Genomic DNA, 19,638 nt, shown 5'->3' on the forward strand with positions numbered 1-19,638 from the left:
CTGGTGAGTGTGGAACAGGGTTACAGGCACTGTGAGTGTGGAACAGGGTTACAGGCACTGTGAGTGTGGAACAGAGCAGGGTTACAGGCACTGTGAGTGTGGAACAGGGTTACAGGCACTGTGAGTGTGGAACAGGGTTACAGGCACTGTGAGTGTGGAACAGGGTTACAGCCAGCTGGTGAGTGTGGAACAGGGTTACAGGCACTGTGAGTGTGGAACAGAGCAGGGTTACAGGCACTGTGAGTGTGGAACAGGGTTACAGCCAGCTGGTGAGTGTGGAACAGGGTTACAGGCACTGTGAGTGTGGAACAGAGCAGGGTTACAGGCACTGTGAGTGTGGAACAGAGCAGGGTTACAGGCACTGTGAGTGTGGAACAGAGCAGGGTTACAGGCACTGTGAGTGTGGAACAGAGCAGGGTTACAGGCACTGTGAGTGTGGAACAGGGTTACAGGCACTGTGAGTGTGGAACAGGGTTACAGGCACTGTGAGTGTGGAACAGGGCAGGGCCTCAGCTTTGCCTGGGATCCTCACTGGCAGGGAGAGTCCAGTTCTCCTTCCCAAAGCCAGGGTGAGTCCAGCTTCCCTTCCCAAAGTCACTGCTGGTGAGCTGGGCACAGCTGCAGGGCCTGCCCTGGGATTTTGTTGGGATCCTGAGATTCACCTGGACTGGCAGGGAGAGTCCAGGTCTCCTTCCCAAAGCCCAGGGAGAGTCCAGCTTCCCTTTCCAAAGTCAGTTTACAGTTTAAATAATACAAAAAGTTGATTTAGCCTTGATTTTTCAGGGTGTAAACACTGCCATGGAGACTGAGTGTTGGATCAGAATCTCAATGAGTGAAGTTTACACTTATTTAGACTCATTTTTTTCTCTTTCTCATGCAGTCAAAAGTGGGTTCAGAACTAGGAACACTCCAACTGCTTTTAGCAATGGCAAATTTTGAAACAGCAATATTTAAAGATTATGAATAACCCAGTATCAACCTTAACTGTGATGGCCCTAAATCAAACATTTCTTTCTCATCTCGAGATACTTTATTTTGATTGTTTGGATTTTTGGGTGGGTAAATGCAGCTGATCCGTGCCCTGTGCTTGCTTTTCACAGGGTGATGATGACCTGAAGGACACAGGTTTCCATCTGACCACCACCAATCAAGGAGCATCTGCTGCAGGACCTGGCTTCAGCCTCAAGTTTTGAACTCAACATTAAAAAAAGGAGGGGGGAAAAAAAATCCCCAAAAATCAAAACAAAAACAAAGCACCATTCATGTGAGTGGATTGGGGTGCCCCAGTTCTGTTCTGTGTCAGGGGCACCAAATGTTTTTCCCTGTGAAAAAACCTCAGAGATTATCACGGATTCCAAGGCTCTTGTTTTATAAATCAATGTGGAGTTCAACTGCTGCATTCCATTAGAGGACTGGAGTTACCTGAAAACCCCAGATCATCACAAACTGTGACAAAGGACAACTTGAAAAAACAGTCCTAGAACAGTTTCTGGTTTATTTTTTTGTTGAGTTTGTTTTGTTTTGGGTTTTTTTTTTCCTTGTAAATTTGTAGAATTAAAACACATTTTCAATTGTTTAATAGTGTGAAGGATTTCATTGCTTCACATGCAGCAAAGTGGGATGTTGGTGACAGTAAAGAGAGTTGAGTTTTTATTTTAAGTAATAAATTGTTTGTGTCTGAATATATTTGGGGCAAAAAGAAAAATTACAATGATGAGGTTTGTATCCTTGGAGAGAGCTGGGCTGGGTTTGATACTCCCTCACCAGATTTTTCTTTTTTGTTGTTCTGTAAATGTATTTACAGTGGTGCAAAACAAATTACTCTATTGTTTTATAAATCAAAAAGATTTAATATGGAGACTTGAAACTTTATTTTCTGTGCAAGTTTGGTTTTTTATAGATGCCCTTTTTCCATCCAGAGAAGAACTCAGCTTTAGTGGTTGTGCAAGGCCACATTCCAGTCCTTTCTGGGGAAAGAGGAGAGGAGGAATCCTGCTGGAATCTCATCCTCTGGAGCCCCTGATTTGTGAAGCTGTCACTTTGTTTTGGGAACAGGGAGATCTGGAAAACACCACATTGTCCTGCAGCCACAGCTGGGCACCAGGCCAGCCAGGATTGACTGCAGTCCTGAACGTTTTATCAGTTTCAGTCCGTTTTGGAGAGGGGCAGGGCTGAGCTGGGGAAAGCAGTCTGGATGTTTTCCTGTGGGGGAAACCAAAACTCCCCGTTCCCCTCAGCCTGAAGGAGAAACAGCTGAGCATTCCTGATTCCAGAAGCTTCCCCAGGAAGCCAGGAGTGCAGGGAAGCTGTGGAGGATTCAAGCCTGACCCCAGTGCATGGTTTGGGTTTACATGGAGCTGTTCCCTTCCCAGCTTCCCTGCCCCAGCTCCTCTCCAGCTGCATGGGGCACTGCAGGGGCACTGCATGGGGCACTGCATGGGGCACTGCATGGGGCACTGCATGGGCACAAATGGGGCACTGCAAGGGGCACTGCAAGGGGCACAGATGGGGCACTGCATGGGGCACAGATGGGGCACTGCATGGGCACTGCATGGGGCACTGCATGGGCACTGCATGGGGCACTGTCCCCTCCTCCTGAGGGAGGAAATCACCCCAGGCCCACAGGGCTCCAGGCTCAGAGCCCTTCATTACCAAACTGGGCAGTGCAGACCCTTAATTACCAAACTGGGCAGTGCAGACCCTTAATTACCAAACTCTGAGCAGTGCAGACCCTAATTACCAAACTGGGCAGTGCAGACCCCTCAAGGACCAAACTGGGCAGTGCAGACTCTTAATTACGAAACTCTGAGCAATGCAGACCCCTCAAGAACCAAACTCTGAGCACCTCAGACCCCTTAATTACCAAACTGGACAGTGCTGCCCCCTCAAGAACCAAACTGAGCAGTGCAGACCCCTTAATTACCAAACTGGGCAGTGCAGACCCTTCAAGGACCAAAACCTGAGCAGCTCAGACCCCTTAATTACCAAACTGAGCAATGCAGACTCTTAATTACCAAACTGGGCAGTGCAGACCCTTAATTTCCAAACTGGGCAGTGCTGCCCCCTCAAGGACCAAACTGAGCAGCTCAAACCCCTCAAGGACCAAACTCTGAGCAAGAAATGGCTCTTGGGGTAAGAGGAAAACCCTCAAACCACAGGAATCCACCTGGGGGAAGAGCTGCTCTGTGGGCTCTTGAACTGAACATGCTGGAACAAGGAGCAAAGCAGGGTTTGTGTGACCCTCATCCTCCTGACCAGTGAAAGAAAAGTGATATTAAGGCTTAGCAGTGTAATTTGTTCTGTAAAAATGGCAGGAAAACACTCAGAGTGTTCCATTTGTCCTTTTCCTGCCATCCACTGTGCCAGGGGCTGGGCAGAGTCTGCTCCTGGTTTGCAGCAGTTCACACAGCTCCACCTGACGCTTTTCTTACAAAAAAAACCGTTTTTAATTCTCTGTACAGCAAATAGTTGATAAATTCTTTATCATTCGAAGGAATCTGGAGGAGTTTGACATTCCAGTAACCAGTCCCAGAGGCTGCTTAGCCCAAGGTACCAAAGCAGCTGATGAAGAATTCAGTTGCACTATTGGAGATTAAATCTAAAATGCCAAAAAACCAGCTGGAAACAGGAGCAGGAGCTGAATCCAGGGCTGGCTCAGTGCTTCAGTCTGATTCTCCAGGAATAAGTAGTCAGGATTCTTTCTTTTTTCTTCACTATGCAAGTGTAAGTTCCTTCATTGATTGCGTTTGCAATGATGCTCATGTGATCTTCATTTAGGGATAAATAACCTGGGTAGGAATATTCCAGAAGTTCCTTATCTTTATACCAGCTGGCAGAAGAAAAATATTCAAGTTAAACATGAATATTAGTTATTTCTACTCATAGAAATATTATTATTTATTTCTACTAATATTAGTTATTTCTACTCATAGAAATATTATTATTTATTTCTACTAATATTAGTTATTTCTACTCATAAATTTTGCTGAATAAGTGTAGAGCAGAGTCTTTAGCAAAACACAGTTGAGTTTTACTCTTTATTTCAGGTGGATAATCAGGGCATAATCACGAGTGATTCTGGAGTTTGAATCTCTGAAAGTTGATGGGAATTTGGGTCCTCATGGATTTGAGCCAACCTAAATTTTAGATCCATCCAGAACCTGTTCATACTTCAGTAACAACCAACTAATTAAAACCTGAAAGGGTAAACTTCAAATTTTACAGGTTTTTTGCAGAATATAAAGAATATAAATATTTATATTTAAAAAATAGAAAATTGTAGAAATATTAAAATACTAAAAATAAAATTATAAAAATATAAATACGTATAAACTATATAAAATATATAGTATATAATTATTATATCTATATATATTTCTATTACTATACATTTATTGTTATTATATTTATAGATATTTATTATACTATATAATATATAATTATATTATATATATATATATATATATATATATATATATATATATATATATATATATATAACATTTTAATAACTATTTTGCAGAATTTAAAGAATATAAATATTCAAGCCAGGGAATTCAGTTTTATATTATAATATATAGTATATATATAGACATAATTATTATGTCTATATCTATTTATATTACTATACATTTATTGCTATTATATTTATAGATATTTATTATACTATATATTATATAATTATATTATTTATATATATTATATATAGACGTATATATATATATATATAACATTTTAATAACTATTTTGCAGAATTTAAAGAATATAAATATTCAAGCCAGGGAATTCAGTTTGATAGTAGGAAATAGCTTTGTGCTATATACAAAATATATATATTTATATTTATATAAAGAAATAAATATATATATATTGGATTTTATCCTCCTTGAGCTCCAGATTATAAACTCCATTCTTCTTCACCCTATTTTTCTGATTTTTCCTCCTGGATTTTTTGGCATCTGCAGTTTCCTAGGGCCTGGATGAGGACAGCACTTACTGGACTTTGCCTTTTTTGTGGATGATTTTCTGCCCGCAGCGGAAGGTGACGTTCCTGCCCTCAGACACTGTCTTGGTTTTGGTCCTTGGTGGGGGCAGAGTGGGGGGCACCGTTGGAAATGGGAATTCTGTGCAGGGAGAGGAGGAAATGGCAGCAGTGAAGGAGCTTTCTCCCCCCAAAAGCCTTTCGGAAAATCATCATTTAAGGAGCTTTAAAAGTATAAATTGAAAAGCGCCTCCTCTTCCTGAGCGGTTCTTGGGTGGACAGAGAACACGATTGATGCGCAAAGATAAAAATTTTGTGGTGTAATAAAAAATCATCTTGTCCCTTTCACAGCTGTGGAAGAGGATGTGAACAGTCCAGTGTATGGAATATCTGGCTTTGTAATTATCCAATTGCATCTTTCATTAATGTGGCCCAAAAAACCCCAAAACCCCCTGTGCTGAAGATGCAGTGGTTATCCAGGACATCCTAAGGAATATTTTTTATTCCATTTTTTATTCCTTTTTTTATTCCAGCAATTTTTTATCTGAACTCAATTTATCTGCCACAGCTGCAGCAACTTGCCCTGCATTAGCTCCTTACCTGGATCCATGAGCTGGGGCTGGAGAAGGTGATTAACACCCTCTATTAATCACCTTTCTGTCCTGTCCTGTGCTGGGGATGTTTCTGTCCTGTTTCTGCCCCATCCCTGCAGCCCCTCTCTCTGCCTTGCTATTCCCTGCCTCAGCTGAAGAGAGGAATTAAATTCCAGAGAGGAATTTCATGTTCCACTCCAGAAATGCTGGATTATTCCTCATTCCAGGCCTGGATCTGCTCTCAGCTGTACAAAACTCCATCTCTGTTGTGTCGTGCTGCTTGGAGCTGGATCATTTGTGTCACTGATCCCTGGTACGAAATGAAGATTTTGCCTGTCCCAGCCCCACTTTTACCTCCTCCCTTTGCACATTTCCCTCTTCCCTGTGCATTTTACCCCCTCCCTGTGCACTTTTACCTCCTCCCTGTGCATTTTACCTCCTCCCTGTGCACTTTTCACTCTTCCCTTTGCACTTTTACCTCCTCCCTGTGCACTTTTCCCTTTTCCCTGTGCACTTTTCCCTCTTCCCTGTGCACTTTTATCCCCTCTCTGTGCACTTTGCACTTTTACCCCCTCTCTGTGCACTTTTACCTCCTCCCTGTGCATTTTACCTCCTCCCTTTGCACTTTTCTCTCTTCCCTGTGCACTTTTATCCCCTCCCTGTGCATTTTTACCTCCTACCTGTGCACTTTTCCCTCTTCCCTGTGCACTTTTCCCTCTTCCCTGTGCACTTTTCCCTCTTCCTGTGCACTTTTCCCTCTTCCCTGTGCACTTTTCCCTCCTCCCTGTGCACTTTTCCCTCTTCCTGTGCACTTTTCCCTCTTCCCTGTGCACTTTTCCCTCTTCCCTGTGCATTTTCCCCTGTCCCTGTGCACTTTTCCCTCTTCCCTGTGCACTTTTCCCTCCTCCCTGTGTATTTTCCCCCTCCCTGTGTATTTTTACCCCCTCCCTGTGTATTTTTACCCCCTCCCTGTGCATTTTTCCCCCCTCTCTGTGCATTTCCCCCCTCCCCAGCCCCAGAGCAGCCCCGGTACCGTAGCAGAAGTCGCAGGTGGCCGGGCAGTGCTTCTTCATCAGCTTCCTGCGCTGCTCACAGAATCCCCTCCTAGCCCACGCTGGGCACATGAACAACCTGTCCTTGCAGCCTGGAGCGGAGCAGAGGAGCTGTCAGGGAGGCTGAACAACCAGCTGGAGGTGAAACGTCAGAAGGGACCAGGAGGAGCTGGGATGGGGAGGGCTCCAAAGCAGGAGTGACACCACATTTCACAGAGAAAAGCAAGGCACAGCGATTCCCCATGAGAGGAAAGGTGGATTTGTCTTTCCAAACCAGCTGCTGGTAGATAAAAAAACCAGCTCTGGGAGATAAAAGAAACAATGGGAAGGATTCCACCGATTGATGAATGAAAAGAGATATTTGCTTTTAGAAATAAACTTTAGGTTTGCTGATAAATGAAATTAGACATTGAGAGATGAAAGAAACAATGGGGAAGAAAAACCCTTAAATTCAGTAAGAATTAAAAATTAAAGGGAGGGTTATACAGTAGAGGGAAATCTTTGGTATCAGGAAGTCTGAACCTCTCAAGTACCTCAGAAATGGGGAAAACCCCCTAAATTCCATAAGAATTAAAAATTAAAGGGAGGGAAATCTTTGGTATCAGGTGTATCAGGCTTGAACCTCTCAAGTACCTCAGAAATGGGGAAAGAGAGAAGGGAAATGTGGCTGGAAATTGGGATAAAAAGGAGGCTGCATCCTCCAAAAATTGGAGAGACCCCAGGGGAATGCCCCATGGCCTCTCCCTGTATTGGAATAAAGTACAAGGGCTCCTCTGTCTCCTTTTTGGACATAAACCTCTGGTGTTTGTGGATTAATTTTCCTAACACCAAGAATATTTCTGAGGTTCACATTCTCTGAACCTCAGGGAAAGGAAAAACAATTCTTAGCATTTGCTGTGCCTGTGTTTGTGCCAAAGCAGAATGCAGTGTGGAGATTGTTTACCCACAGTGATGGAGTTTTGTTCCTTGGCCTGTCAGGGCCAGGTCTGTGTGTGTGTGGGGACTGTTGGCTGACAGTCACAAGATTCTGGGCAGTTGAGTGCTTGGGAGATTCAGTTTAGATGTAATGTAATATAATATAGAATAATACAGTATATAAATATCCATGGACTCCTCCCCATCATTTCAAATACCCACGATACAGGAGCCCGGGCTGGGATGCGACACCACCACTGCTCCACAGCACCCAGCTGGCACCTGAGGCAAAACCTGCAGGGATGGAGGTGGTGTCTCACCGTAGAGCCTGTGGATCCCCCACACCTCATCCTGGGAAATGCTCTTCCTGCCCGTCAGGGTGGCGTTGATGTGCATGAGCGCGCTGGGGTTCAGCGAGTGCATGAGGCCCAGGGCGTGTCCGATCTCGTGGGCAGCCACGTGCACCAGGTCAGTCAGCCACACTCCTGGGGAGAGGAAACCACCTGGGACTGGGCTGCACAGCAGCTTTAGCAGCAGCTCTGCCTGGTGTGGAACCAGAGGAAAGGGTTGGATGCCTCGGCTTTAGCTTTCCTATTGTTCAGGTTCTGTACTGATGCCTCACTCAGGTTTTGGCTTTGCTATTTTCCAGATTCTGTGCTGATTCAGGTTTTGGATTTTCTGTTTTTCAGGTTCTGAGCTGCTTTAGTGTGTGGGTCTGGGTTTCACATTAAGGGATGGTGAGCTCTGTGCACAGAGCAGGGAGACAAAACAATTCCTTCTTCAGATATAACTTAGAGATATAACTTTATATATTTATATAAAGTTTATATATTGTATAAATATATAAAGATATAATATATATATAATATTATATAAAGATTTATATATTGGGCCCAGAGGCTGGACCCAAAAACTGAGCAGTGACTCCCCACAATGATGGCACTGATGAACAACCTGTGCTCAAATTGATGCCTCAGATTTTGGCTTTTCTATTTTCCAGATTCTGTGATGATCCCTCAGGTTTAGATTTTCTGTTTTTCACATTCTGTGCTGCTTTAGTGAGTGGATCTGGGTTCACATCAGGGGATGCTGAGCTCTGTGCACAGAGCAGGGAGACAAAACAATTCCTGCTCCAGCTGGGCACCAAGGACAAATGATCCAAATCTCAGCCCAGGAGCACAAACACCATGGGCTGGAGAGAGAAAAACAAGCAGGGTGGGACTTCATAAGCTGAATATTATGAATTATGAATGAATTATGAATAACTGGACAATTAACTCCAATATGCAAATGGAGCAGAACTTGTAAAAGTGACAGACCCCACGAGCGGTCGAGCATTTTGGGACCATTCTGGTTCATCTTGGGTGTAGCCCTGGCCAGGCCCAAGGTGGATCCATTGAGGCCTTTTAATAAATCCCTGCTTTATTCTTTAACTCTGTCCAGTCCCTGTTCCAGCTCAGCCTTCACAAGGCATCAATTTCAGCACTAGAATGGGCAACACTGCCCCAGGTTCAGCTCCTCTGTGTCTCCTTGGGCCCAAATCCAGCCAATGATTTCCATGTGGTTCTAATTCCCAGAGCAGTGCCAGGCTCCAGGAGAGCTGCTCTGGGCAGCAATGTTTGACCCACTGACCCTCCTCAGCTTCCTGCTCTTTGCTCCCACAGCCCTGAGCTGCAGAAATGGGCTTGGGAAGGTTCCAGGCTGAAAGAGGCTCTTGTTTGACCTCCCCAGCCTGGAGTCCAGCTCGAGCCTCTTGGCAGCATCCAGCACGTGGATTTTAACTGATGGATGAGGCTGAACTATCCAATAATTTCACTAATTCCAATCATTTCAGCAAGAGATGGAATTTCCACCACTCAGCTGGGGCTCAGGGCAGAGGAACAACAACTTCCAACCCCGCACACAATAAAAACCCCAACTATTCCTTATTGCCACTTTCCCAGCTCAGGCAAATCCCAGGCTAAAATCCAAACCCCAGCTATTCCACGTTCTCCCTGTGCTCACCTTTCTTCCAGCTGAACCTGGTGTTGCCCAGGATCCAATACTCGTGGTCATCAAAGTGGATTTCCCCATGGGGAGGGAAGAAGGCGTGGGCCAGTTCCCCCGTGGTGCCATCGAAGCAGTGGTGGGTCAGGGACTCCAGGCAGTCCGTGTGGTTGATGGAGTAGAAACCTGTGGGGAAAAGCAGCAGCCTGAGGGTTTTCTGTGCCCCTGGGGGTCAGGGGAGACAGGGAAATTCTCAAAAAGTTCTCAAAACACTTCGTCCACTTCTTGGACATAGCACTGTAGCACTCACCACCTTCAAACTGACCTTAAAGACTGACAATCCCATTTGAGTACATCAACAAAAAAAGAAAAAAAATGAGGTGCTCCCAAAAAATTAGTCAAAAAAAAACAATTGCAGAAAAATCACAGCAAACCAACAACCAATCCCTAAAATTCCCCACAAAAAAATCGTCAAAAAATCTGTCATCCACAGAAATGTCATCAAAAATGTCATCCACAAAAAACCTCCATGTTCTCATGTCCATGAGAACATGAGAAAATGTGGATTCTTGTTCTGTGGCTTTCCCCACCTGTACATTCTTATTCTCCCATGGCTTTCCTCACCTGTAGATTCTTACTCTCATTCTCCTGTGGTTTTCCTCACCTGTGGATTCTTATTATTTATTCTTATTCTTATTCTTATTCTTATTCTTATTCTTTTATTCTTATTCTTACTCTCATTCTCCTGTGGCTTTCCTCACCTGTGGATTCTTATTATTTATTCTTATTCTCATTCTTATTCTCATTCATTCTTATTCTCCTGTGGCTTTCCCAGCAGCAGAATTTGAGGGTTTATTCTTGGCAAATGCCTGAAGCTTCACAAGAGGTGTTAACTGTGACATTAATATTTCCTTGAGCAGACAAAATTACTTTTTCTTTGCCTGGCTAAAGGCAAAGGACACCCCAAAATCTACCCAAGAGCTCACTCAGCTCAGGAGGGCTCTCCTGCCTCCCAAACCCTGCGTTAGAGCCTGGAATTGCTGGAATTACCCCACCCACAGCTCCCTGGCCCCGGGCAGGACCCAGGGGGGCACTCACCGATTTTGAGGTCGCTGGGGAGGTGCCGGGGCACCTCCCTGAAGCTGAACGGGGACACCTCGCTCCACATGCGGAACGCGGCCGCCAGCCCCCGGCGCGTGGCCCTGGGGCTCAGGAGGTTCCTGGGGAAGGACAGGATCCTGCAGGACACACAGACAGACACCCACGGGCTTTACCAGGGGCAGGGAGGAGCGGTGCATCGGGCTCCATGCTCTCAGAAGGCTTTATTATATTATATTATATTATATTATATTATATTATATTATATTATATTATATTATATTATATTATATTATATTATATTATATTATATTATATTATATTATATTATATATTATGTATTGTATTGTATTGTATAACAGGGACACACAGCACACTTGGGGTATTTATGGGGTGCCCCATGACAGGGAGGAATGCATCTGATTCCATGTTCTTAGAAGGCTATTATTATATTATATTATATTATATTATATTATATTATATTATATTATATTATATTATATTATATTATATTATATTATATTATATTATATTATATTATATTATATCATATCATATCATATCATATCATATTATGTTATATCATATTATATCACATTATATCACATTATATCACATTATGTTATTTTATATTTATATTTATATTATACAGCAGGGACACACAGCACACCTGGGGTGTTTATCAGGTGCCCCATGGTGGCAGGGAGGAATGATGAATCTGACTCCACGTTCTCCTGTGACTTTCCCCACCTGTGAATTCTCATTCTCATTCTCATTCTCATTCTCTGTGGTTTTCCCCACCTGCTGCTGACCCCACAGGACCCCAGCAGCAGATTCTTACAAAAACCACAGGACCAAGACCCAAAGCCACTGGACAGAGCAGGAGAATATCCCAGGATGATTTCAGACAGAGCAGGAGCATCCAGGCCCCAGGATGGTTTCAGACAGAGCAGGAGAAGGCCCCAGGATGGTTTCAGAGCACAGAAGGCCCAGGATGGTTTCAGACAGAGCAGGAGAAGGCCCCAGGATGGTTTCAGACAGAGCAGGAGAAGGCCCAGGATGGTTTCAGAGCAGGAGAAGGCCCAGGATGGTTTCAGAGCAGGAGAAGGCCCCAGGATGGTTTCAGATGGAGCAGGAGAAGGCCCAGGATGGTTTCAGACAGAGCAGGAGAAGGCCCAGGATGGTTTCAGAGCAGGAGAAGGCCCCAGGATGGTTTCAGAGCACAGAAGGCCCAGGATGGTTTCAGAGCAGGAGAAGGCCCAGGATGGTTTCAGACAGAGCAGGAGAAGGCCCCAGGATGGTTTCAGAGCAGGAGAAGGCCCAGGATGGTTTCAGAGCAGGAGAAGGCCCAGGATGGTTTCAGACAGAGCAGGAGAAGGCCCCAGGATGGTTTCAGAGCAGGAGAAGGCCCAGGATGGTTTCAGAGCAGGAGAAGGCCCAGGATGGTTTCAGACAGAGCAGGAGAAGGCCCAGGATGGTTTCAGAGCAGGAGAAGGCCCAGGATGGTTTCTGGGGCTGTCCCAGGCCTTACTTGTAGGTGAGGTTGAAGTGGTCCCACCGGAGGTGCCCGGGGGTCAGGGTGTAGCGCCGGCTGCGCTGGGCAGGGGCCGGGCTGGGCACAGCTGGGCCTGGCACATCTTCCTTAAAGACAAAACAGGAGATGGGAGACGCTCCAGGACACCCAGGACAGGCCATGCCTTAAGATTTAGACTTTATATTTAATTCATTTAGCCTCTATTTCTCAAATGCTGCACTGCATGACTCTAAATTTCATGATAAAGTGTTAGCCAGTGTTTTCACATTTTGTCAGACACAACAATTCCTCCAGGCCTGAGATCCAAGGACACCCCACAGCCTCAGGCCATGAAAAGTATAAATAAAATTAAATTTCTGGGGGAGAATTGGGGTAAATGACTTCATTACCTGAAGCTGTAATTGGAGGGTTAACCCCTGATATGTAAATGGACCAAATTTTAATTGTGGAAAAAACCTGTGACCATCACCCACCCTGGGCTGGAAACCCAGAGGTTTCTGAAAACTCTCAGAGGTTTTTCACTGCCCAGGAGGCACCTCTTGAAGGACTTGAATAAATCCCAATTTATTCTCTTAAAGCCTCTGTTCTAGGGGGCTTCAGAGGGCGGAATAAAAACCTCCATGGAGCAAAACCTGGGGCTGGGAGCAGCTCTGGCTCTACCTGAGGGGTATCCAAGGGATGAGACCAGCCCTGCATCACCCCAAAACATCCCAAAACAGCCCAAAACATCCCAAACCAGCCCAAAACATCCCAGATCAGCCCAAACCAGCCCAAAACATCCCAAACCAGCCCAAACCAGCCCTGCATCACCCCAAAACATCCCAAACCAGCCCAAAACATCCCAAAACATCCCAAACCAGCCCAAAACATCCCAAACCAGCCCAAACCAGCTCTGCATCATCCCAAAACATCCCAAACCAGCCCAAAACATCCCAAACCAGCCCAAACCAGCTCTGCATCATCCCAAAACATCCCAAAACATCCCAAACCAGCCCAAAACATCCCAAAACATCCCTGCATCATCCCAAAACATCCCAAACTAGCCCAAAACATCCCAGATCAGCCCAAACCAGCTCTGCATCATCCCAAACCAGCCCAAAACATCCCAAACCAGCCCAAAACATCCCAGATCATCCCAAAACATCCCAAACCAGCCCTGCATCATTTCAAAACATCCCAAACCAGCCCTGCATCATCCCAAACCAGCCCAAACCAGCCCAAAACATCCCAAACCAGCCCTGCATCATCCCAAACCATCCCCTCTCCTTCTTGGAGAGCAGGAATGAGCCCTCAGGAGGCTCCTGGCCACAGCAAGTGCTGCAGCTCTGCCTGGAAAGTTCTCATTTCCTCCATCACTGCCCAGCTGTAAATCTGAGAAATGACTGAAACAGGGAGCTCTTTGTGCAGGGAGCTCTTTCAGAGAGCTCTGAAATGCCCTCAAAGCCAAGAGAAGCCCTGGAAAGCCTGGAGTGCCTTTAAAGCATGGAACAGCCCAGGGGCTCCTGGAATTGCGTGTGACACGCCTGGCTCCAGCTGGAAAAGCCTTTTAGAACCTGGAGGGAAATGAATGGGACCCAACGTGGGGTTTTGGGAAGTTTTCCAGCTCTGTCTCCCCTTTTTTGGGGCTAAAACGTTGGAAATTGGGCTCCAGAGGCACCAAGGCAGTGGCCAAACCACATCCCTGGTGTCACCTGGGCCTGAAGAGCACAGGAACTTTCCATGGCTTGAAAGGCTGGAAAACTTCTCCTGCCCATGGCTGACAGCCCCATTTCCCTCTCTTCTGACCACATCTCAGCATTTTTCTCTCCTTCAAGGAGAAATTTCAGATTTTCCTGCAGCTGAGACCAGCAGCAGCAGCTTTATGAGGACAGTTCTTTTGTGAAAATATTCTATATTTAATATACTATATATATATATTCTATACATTAATATATTAATATATAATATAGCTATTTTACATTTTATATTTCATATTTTAGATTTGTATTACATATTATAGATTGCATATAATATATTTTATATATTATAGATCATACATTATAGATTATATACTATATACATTATATATAATGTAATAGGTAATATATATTCTATTTCATACATTATACATATAATAGATAATATATAATATGGATTATCTATTTTATATATTTTATAAAAGATATTCTATATTATAATATCGAATATAGAATAAATTGTACTATATTTATATAATATATAATATACAATACATTATATAAAAACATTATATATAAACATTATATATTATATATTATATATTTATTATCTATTATCTATTATCTATTATCTATTATCTATTGATGCGTTATATTTTATATTTAATGAAAATAATTAAATTCCAGCACAGAGGGAACCCTGAGCTCTCCCAGCCCCCTGGGCACCAGCAGAGAACAATTCCAGCCAGGAAGATCCTGCTGGCTCCTCCTGCTGCAGGGAAAACTGCAGCCCCAGGGGAGAAAAATGACTTTATTTTCTATAACTACTGAGAATAAAAGCTTCAAGCCATTAGGGCTGAACAAACAAAGGGAAAAAATTAAAATAATGTGTGACTTCTGCTTGAAATCCAAAGCAGAGCATCAATCACTGCTGGATCAAAGGAGCTGCAGGGCTGAGCCCAACCCTCCTGCCTGGGCTCTGCTCTCTTTAAATTAAAACACAGACATTAAAACATTTATCTGTTTATACACTTATCTATTTAGAGCTGTTTGTCCACAGACCTATTGAGATCTATTTATTTATTTAATTAGACATTTAGACATTCATCTAGTTAGATCTTTATCTACTTTGATCTATTTGTCTCTATATCCAGATCTATTTATCTATTTAGATTAGATAGACATTTATCTGTTTAGATACTTATCTAGGTTTGTTTAGATCTATTTGTCTATAGATCTATTGAGATCTATTTATTTATTTATTATAGATTAGACATTTAGACATTCATCTATTTCGATCTTTATCTACTTTGATCTATTTGTCTCTATATCCAGATCTATTTATCTATTTAGATTAGATAGTCAGACATTTATCTGTTTAGATACTTATCTAGGTTTGTTTAGATCTATTTGTCTATAGATCTATTGAGATCTATTTATCTGTTGAGATTAGATATTTAGACATTTATCTATTAAGATATTTATCTATTTAGATCTATTTTGAGATCTATTCAGTTCTGTTCAGATCTATTTGTCTATAGATCTATCGAGATCTATTTATCTATTTAGATCACTATCTATTTAGATCTATTTGTACCTATTTAAGTCTGTTTAGATCTATTTGTCTATAGATCTATTTATCTATATTTATCTATAGAGCTATTAGACACATTTATCCATTTAGATTAGATATTTATCTATTTAGACATGTAGATATTTAGGTTCCAGCCTCTATCCAGAGCACACCTGCACCTCTCTTGGACAACCCCCTCCCCTCCCAGGCATCTGAGGCTCAGATCCCTCCTCCTCCTCCTCCTCCTCCTCCTCCTCACCTGAATTTCCTGAACTGCAGCTCCAGCTGGAAATTCCACAGCTCCCAGCAAGGCCAGCACAGGCACCAGACACAAGAACCCCAGCGTGGTCCCGCAGCCCCTGCTCCTCTTCTGCTGCAGGCCCAGGGAGCTTCTCCTCCTGCCTGCAGGGAGCTGCTCGGCCCGGGCCATGTCCTTCTCCAGGGCTTTCTGGAGGATTTGGTTTTTTTTTTTTTTGGGGACAGGCACTCAAGACATTCCCTGCACTGAAAGCATCTGTGATCCTTGAGCTCGCATTTGTGAGCAGCCCTGCAGCTGCTGCCAGAGCTGTGCACAACCAGAGGAGTTTCAAAAAGCCCTAAAAAAAAAGAAAAAAAAAAAAAGAAAAAGATTTTTCTAAAAGGAAAAAAAAAAAAAGCAGACTTTACATTAAGCCTCTTTGCAATGTGCCAAAGATTCTCTCAGGCTCTGCCAAGTGAGATCGTGTTACTGCAGCTGAAATTTGGGCTGGCCCAGGAGCAGCAGCAAAGTGAAACAAGCTGGGGTTGGACGTGAACTCTTCTCTTTAACTCTGTGAGCAACACAGGGCAAATCTGCAGTTGTCAGCTTCGTGTAATGAGAAAAAAACCTCAAATAAAACCGGGGGAAGAGGGCAGCAAGAGGAATCCAGAGGAATCAGCCCCTTGGAATGTGTCACTGGGGATGCTCCACGTCATTTGTCACAGCTGCCCTGGGTGAAAAACGAGAGCAGGCTGGGCTCTCTCTGCTGGGAAACTGCTCGGGGAGATGAGAAACTCCCACAGAAATAAACAGCAGCCCCTCTTGCAGAAAACCTGGCTGGGAGCTGCAGTTTCTGCTGGGCTTGGGTTATTCTGGTGTCCCGCTGGGTTTGGGTCCCAAAGAGGCTTGGAGGGTTTGCCTGGGAGGTTCTTTGAGGCATCTCCAAATCCATTCAGGGCTTTTAGGAAAAGCTCACTCAGAAATTTTAAGGTTTTCAGAGAGAGTTGAAAAATCTCACTCAGAAATTCTCAGGTTTTCAGAGACAGCTGAAAAATCTCACTCAGAAATCCTCAGGTTTTCAGAGACAGCTGAAAAATCTCACTCAGAAATCTTCAGGTTTTCAGAGACAGCTGCACTTTTCTGTCTCATCCTGAGGTGGGGTGAACTCAGCCCCAGTTCTGCCCTCTCAGAGGAAAAGGAATTCTGCAGGAATTCTCCCCAGTTCCACCAGCGAATGCCAGGGAGGGGGAAGGTCATGTAAAAATTCCTTGGGGGCATCTGAGGCACTCGAAGGGTTTCAGAAAAGCCTTGTAATTTTAATAATGAAAAAGGCTTGAATTGGAATTTTTTCCACCCTAGTTCATAATCAAGCCTGCAATGTTTTATTAGTTTCATATATTTTCAGTCTCAAAGTGGCCTGGAGCTGTCAAACAGCTCAGGAGAAATAAGGCCAGGGAGTCTGGGTGTGCAATTCCATGAACATTTTCGACTCTCACCAAGACAAACCACCACAAAAATCCAAAAACCACCAAGAAATCCAACAGGAAAAGGGCAGAAAAGTGCAGCAGTGGCTCAGACCCCAGGAAAAGGACAGGATAAGGAGGGGCGGGCAAGGAAAGAAGGGACAGAATTACAGAGGGGAGGAAGAGCAGAATCCCAGGGTCCCGAGCTCTCCCTCCCGTGGAATTGGCTGCCCTCAGCTGCTTTCCAGGGACGGTTCCTCCTTCCCCAGCAGCGCTGCCTGTGCATGGCTCTGCACAAATCCTGCATTTGGAGCTCCAGAGATGCACATTCAGCCCTGCTGGTGGCTTGAGCTGCAATCACAGCCAAGGGGGAAACTCAACTGAGCTATGCCTGAATTCTCGGTTTCTTTCAGAGCCTGCAGAGAACAGAAAAATGCTGATGGAGAGGGGAATCTTGAAGGAAAAACTTGCCTTGAAATGGGGCTCCAGACCTCCAGCCAAGAGCTCTTCTCCAGCAAGGCAGCACTGGCTTGAAAGAAAAATATTGTTATCAACCCCAGAGCTGGAAGAACATTGAGTTTCAGTCCCAGCTTCAAGGGCCTCTCCCAGAGCCAGGAGGACTCAGCAGAGCTGGAGGGAGATTTCAGTTCATGCACTGCACACCCTGGAGCAGCCCAGGCCAGTTTAATCCTGACCTAGGGCAGTTTAATCCCAATTTAGGGCAGTTTAATCCTGACCCAGGGCAGTTTAATCCTGACCCAGGGCAGTCTAATCCAAATTTAGGGCAGTTTAATCCTGACCTGGGGCAGTTTAATCCCAATTTAGGGCAATTTAATCCTGGCCTAGGGCAGGGCTTTATCCTGCACCTTGGACAGGCAGGATTAAACTGGGTTTATAAACCAGCACTGGGCAGGTGAGGAGATCTGCCCAAGGTCCATGTGGAATCTGGCAGGACCTGAGACCCTCCAGGAATCCCCTCAGTACCTCATTTTTGTGGCACTGAGGGGATTCCTGGAGGGTTTCAGGTCTCATTTTTGTGAAGAGCCCAAATTTTAAGCAGAGACTGGGGACTCACACAAGCAGAGCCTGAAGGGAGCAAGAGTTCCCTTCATAAAGTAAAAGTTTGTGTGGAATCCACCTCAGCACAGCTGAGTGAGCGCACAGAGCTTCAGCAAAGTGCATTTTTAGGACCTCAGTGTTCCTGAATGCTTCTCCATGCAGCCACCGAGGGCGAGCAGAGCCAAGGAAAGTTCTGTGACTTTTCCATGAGTCACAGGCGGTTCTGAATGGGAAGAGACCGTGCTGCACATGATCTGTTTTATCTTGTGCTGCCTGAATGGGAACCTGGGCCTGCAGAGCTGATTCAAAACCTCTGGGACGTTCCAGGATCCTGTCAGGTTATGCTGGGGGGATCAGAAGGGTGAGCAGGGAAGCACTCTGCTCTCTCTGCCCACTGTGCCCATCCACAGGGAAACTCAGCACATCCAACCCCACCAAACCCTGGCTGCAGGGAGCTTGCAGAATTATTCCAGTTCAAGCCAAATATTTGCTGAGAAACCAGCTGAGCACTGAGGCCAAGACAAACCTCAGCTTTTAGGGCAATGAGAGTCAGCTGAGGAGAGGATCCAGGACTCCCAGACGCAGCTGAGGGAGCCTCAGGAAACCCTTGGGGAGCTCTGCTGGTGAAATCCCTGCTCCTCTGGAGCCACCAGGGCACAGAACCCTGGGGGCCCTGCTGGGGATGCTCCCACACCTCCCCAGGCTCAGCTGCAGAGGTCCTGGGGTGCAGATGTTTGGGTTGGACTCTGTCAGAACCCAGGAGATCCCTCTGGCTGCACTGGAGAGCTCCAGCCCCTGCCCAGGGGGCTCAGAGACTCTGGCACAGAGCCCCAGACCCCTGTGCCTTTGATTTAGCCCTTGGAAAAAACACAATCACCAACCTTTATATGAAGAATTGCAAGTCAAGAAGGTTTATGTAGAATAATAGTTTGTCATGGGGTGGAAAATAGATTTTTGAGGTTTTTAGAATGGGGGGCTCAGGGTCCTAAGATGGAAGATCTGCAAGCCACGAAAGTTTAAGTAGAATGAGAGTGAATTTATCACAGGGTGAAAATTAGATTTTTGGGGGTTTTTAGAATGGGGGTTCAGGGGAAAAGATGGAGGAATCTGGGCATGTCCAGCCTTTCTCCTTCTTCTTCTTGGCCTCCATCTTCTGCTGTGATGTTGGCACTTTTGGATTGGTTTAGAGTAGAAGCTCAGTGTCTAACGTAGATGATAGATATTGGGATGGAATTGTAAATATTGTACATGTATTTTTTAGTATAAAAAGATAACACCAGAGTGCCTCTGTCTGACCTCTGGGTCCATGGCACAGGAATCAGGAAAATTTCCCTCAAAAACAACTTAAGAGATTTCACCCTTCAGCTCCCAACTCCACTTGGAAGCCTCTCTCCCACTCTCACAGATTAAAAAAACCCAAAATCTATCGAGACTGTAACAAACTCAAGTGAATATCTGGATAAATGTTAT

The 19,638-nt window shown here is 44.7% G+C and overlaps 2 protein-coding genes across 6 annotated transcripts in view; one reads left to right on the plus strand and one right to left on the minus strand.

Moving 5' to 3' along the window:
• Window positions 1–1,872, plus strand: part of LOC136565290 (cyclin-dependent kinase 11B) — a 19,414-nt gene extending 17,542 nt beyond the window's left edge. For all 5 annotated transcript variants that reach the window (XM_066563787.1, XM_066563789.1, XM_066563788.1 and 2 more), the window contains one exon: window positions 1,101–1,872. In XM_066563787.1, the coding sequence (XP_066419884.1) occupies window positions 1,101–1,193 (93 nt within the window). In that variant the 3' untranslated portion in view covers window positions 1,194–1,872. The remainder of the gene's footprint in view (window positions 1–1,100) is intronic.
• Window positions 1,848–15,972, minus strand: MMP23B (matrix metallopeptidase 23B). The gene is made up of 8 exons (XM_066563793.1): window positions 15,668–15,972; window positions 12,157–12,266; window positions 10,626–10,765; window positions 9,546–9,713; window positions 7,862–8,026; window positions 6,608–6,718; window positions 4,997–5,123; window positions 1,848–3,829 (listed from the first exon to the last, which is right to left on the minus strand). The coding sequence occupies exons 1-8, from the start codon at window positions 15,836–15,838 to the stop codon at window positions 3,655–3,657; spliced, it is 1,167 nt and encodes a 388-aa protein (XP_066419890.1). The 5' UTR covers window positions 15,839–15,972; the 3' UTR covers window positions 1,848–3,654.
• Window positions 15,973–19,638: the final 3,666 nt, after the last annotated feature.

Source organism: Molothrus aeneus, chromosome 21 (genome assembly GCF_037042795.1).
Source record: "Molothrus aeneus isolate 106 chromosome 21, BPBGC_Maene_1.0, whole genome shotgun sequence".
Taxonomy (NCBI): domain Eukaryota; kingdom Metazoa; phylum Chordata; class Aves; order Passeriformes; family Icteridae; genus Molothrus; species Molothrus aeneus.

Coding starts and splice junctions, on each gene's coding strand:
- MMP23B (XM_066563793.1), bottom strand. CDS start 15,838: ATGGCCCGGGCCGAGCAGCTCCCTGCAGGCAGGAGGAGAAGCTCCCTG. Junction 8,027..9,545: donor CAGGTTCAGCTGGAAGAAAG/GTGAGCACAGGG, acceptor TCCTCTCCCCAG/GAGTGTGGCTGACTGACCTG. Junction 3,830..4,996: donor CACAAAAAAGGCAAAGTCCA/GTAAGTGCTGTC, acceptor TTCTTCTGCCAG/CTGGTATAAAGATAAGGAAC.